This window comes from Austrofundulus limnaeus, unplaced genomic scaffold (assembly GCF_001266775.1).
Source record: "Austrofundulus limnaeus strain Quisiro unplaced genomic scaffold, Austrofundulus_limnaeus-1.0 Scaffold1, whole genome shotgun sequence".
Classification (NCBI taxonomy): Eukaryota; Metazoa; Chordata; class Actinopteri; order Cyprinodontiformes; family Rivulidae; genus Austrofundulus; species Austrofundulus limnaeus.
The window spans coordinates 9,721,107-9,723,658 of NW_013952403.1; the positions used below are offsets into that span (position 1 = coordinate 9,721,107).

At 40.6% G+C, this 2,552-nt stretch overlaps 1 protein-coding gene across 3 annotated transcripts in view; it reads right to left on the bottom strand.

Moving 5' to 3' along the window:
• Positions 1-2,428, bottom strand: part of gabrb2a (gamma-aminobutyric acid type A receptor subunit beta2a) — a 57,799-nt gene extending 55,371 nt beyond the window's left edge. The window contains exons 1-3 of one of the 3 annotated variants that reach the window (XM_014008860.1): positions 2,242-2,428; positions 2,047-2,147; positions 1,536-1,603 (exon numbers count right to left, since the gene is read on the bottom strand). In XM_014008860.1, coding sequence (XP_013864314.1) covers positions 1,536-1,603; positions 2,047-2,147; positions 2,242-2,315 — 243 coding nt within the window. In that variant the 5' untranslated portion in view covers positions 2,316-2,428. The remainder of the gene's footprint in view (positions 1-1,535; positions 1,604-2,046; positions 2,148-2,241) is intronic. The other 2 variants (XM_014008846.1, XM_014008852.1) reach the window with 2 other exon arrangements.
• Positions 2,429-2,552: the final 124 nt, after the last annotated feature.

Sequence of the window (2,552 nt, forward strand, 5' to 3'; positions counted from 1 at the left end):
AAAAAAAAAAAAAAAAAGCAAGAGAGAAAATATGGCGTTCCTTACTGTACTGTGTTTCCGGTTTCCACAAGATTACTGCAAACTACTACAACCAGGCCCAATGGGGAAAAAAAGTGAAAATCTGTAAACTGTGAAATTCACAGAATTTCTTTTTTTCTATAAAACTAGAGTTATATGTAACCCAAACAGAGGATTAAGTCCCAAAGAGGCGTATGTGGAGAAATAGGCACCTATCGTGTTTTGGTTAAAACGTTTACATTTTGTCACTATTTTATGAATAAAATACCTTATATATTTGCTTAAATGAAATATCTCAAATATAATCTTAAAAAAATGAAATCGTCTTTTAAGCAGTAGCTACAAAAACATAACTTTGAGACGAAAAGCCTTCATTTTTTGTAAATTTTCCTGCAAGATGGCAACTGTTTTTTTTTTCCCCCAGCTGGAAAATTTTAATATCAAAACATTGCTTGAGGTTTCTTCTTTAAAATGACATCAAAAAGTCCTCATTAGAATAAACATATAGACCAAATGTCAATGAATTATCCTGATTAGGAAAACAAATTAAGGCGTAGCTCTGGATCCACTCAGGACATCAGGATGATCCAGGAATCAAAATTCAAAAGCATGAATCTGAAAATGTGCTGAGTTCATTTTGACCACATTTGACTTAATATTCAGTTTGATGTGATGAGTCACATGCATCTATATATGTGTAAATATCACTTTTTGTTACAACGTTGACAAGCTGCAAAATCAAAGTCCAATCAAAGCTCCTCTATAGTGTTTAACATAAAAGCATGAGGGACTCTTAATGATGTTTCCTCTTATATTTTTGCTCTAAACTTTTCAGAAACACATAATTTTCCACCTGACACTGAGTGCACCTGCTGCCGGTCTGATCTGTCCGTCATGAAGCTGAACTTTTCCTCCCCTCTGTCCTCTCTATCAGTTTCCTCTCTGAACCCCTCTTTTTTTTCAGAGCGGTGAGATTAGTCTTTAAGAAAAAACTGCTTACATCATATGATTTGTAGGAGGAAGATCATTTACGTAGAACAGGATGATGATGATGATGATGATGGGTAGCTGAAAGTGGCCAATGAATGTCCCTTTCAGATGAGAGGATTGGGCAAGTTTTTCTTTTTCTTGTCATTGTCAACAAAAACGACACCCATGATTTGGAACAGTCTCACACACACACACACGCACATATGTAACCAATTACTCTCTAACACACACACCGGCAGCTCTTGGCGCGCGCAGCTGCAAAAGTGTGCGTCCGAGTGCGCCAGTGAGTGTGTGTTTTGAATTCAAATGTTGCAGCAACACCAAGAGCTGCAAATGCGGATTCTCAGAAGGGTGATGTGTTTTTTTTGGAGGAGGAAGAGGAGGGTGCATTTTCTCAGGACATAACCCCTCAATCACAGGAGCCGGTGGTCCGCCTTTCATGTGCACGAGCCGAGCCAGGTGCAAAACAAATAGAAAATAAATATCTTTTTTGAAAAGGCAGCAGACGCTTTAAAAGATGCACCTACCATGTTGACTTCAGAGACCATGTCTATGCTGGCGATGTCTATGTTCATTCCCACGGCCACGGGAGCACCTGCCAAAGGAAAGGAGGGGACATGAATAATTCTGCCATCATGTAAATTTAACAGATCCGTGACGCCAGCACCTCCAGGAGACTGGTGCATCATCATCATCATCATCCTCACCACCACCACCATCATCATCATCATCAGAAAGGAGAAGATTAAAAAAAACCGTCATGTTTGACACCCAGGATCCTCCTAAATCTTGTTAATTGCGGTTTATTTAGCGGAGTAATCAAACATTGATGAGCGGGGATCGATCACGTTAACAGCCTCTCATCAGACCACCGTTTCTACAGACCCCATAATTGGCAATTTGACTGTGAAGGGATGATTAGCTGATGGAAATGAAAGCAGATTTTTGCGACTCATTAAACATGTATGACACGTCAGGAGGGTGTGAAAAACATGACACCTATTTTTATTTATTTATTTATTATTTTTGCGCTGTTACCTCCGAAATCTGGCCTCAACCGAATGTCGTATCCTTTCATCAGCCGGTCCACGGTTTCCTTCACCAGGGGCATGTTGCTCGGATCTTTGATATCCTTCACGCTGGAGAAGGAGAGAAGAAGGGGGGGAAATGGTTATCGCAGGAATGAACAGGAGCGATGCGAAAACAGCGGAGAAGATGCGAATTAAAATTTACTTTTGAGTCCAGACCAAAGTCACCATGAGGGAAAAAGTCAAAATCCCAAAGTGGTTTTTCCTGATCCTCCCCATCGCAACAGATTTTATATATATTTTTTATTTTATTTATCCAGGTGTCTTCTGGATGCTGCGAGGAGAGCGCGCATCCAACTTCCTCCAGACGGTGCAGAGCAGCCAATGAGGAGGCGCATGCGCAGGAGCGGCCAGAGATCAAAGCGTGGAGAGGGATGATGGTGATGAACAGTTTCCATTGCAGAGGAAAACGTTAAAGGGACAACTGGATGTACATAATAAGAGTAAAAACAACAT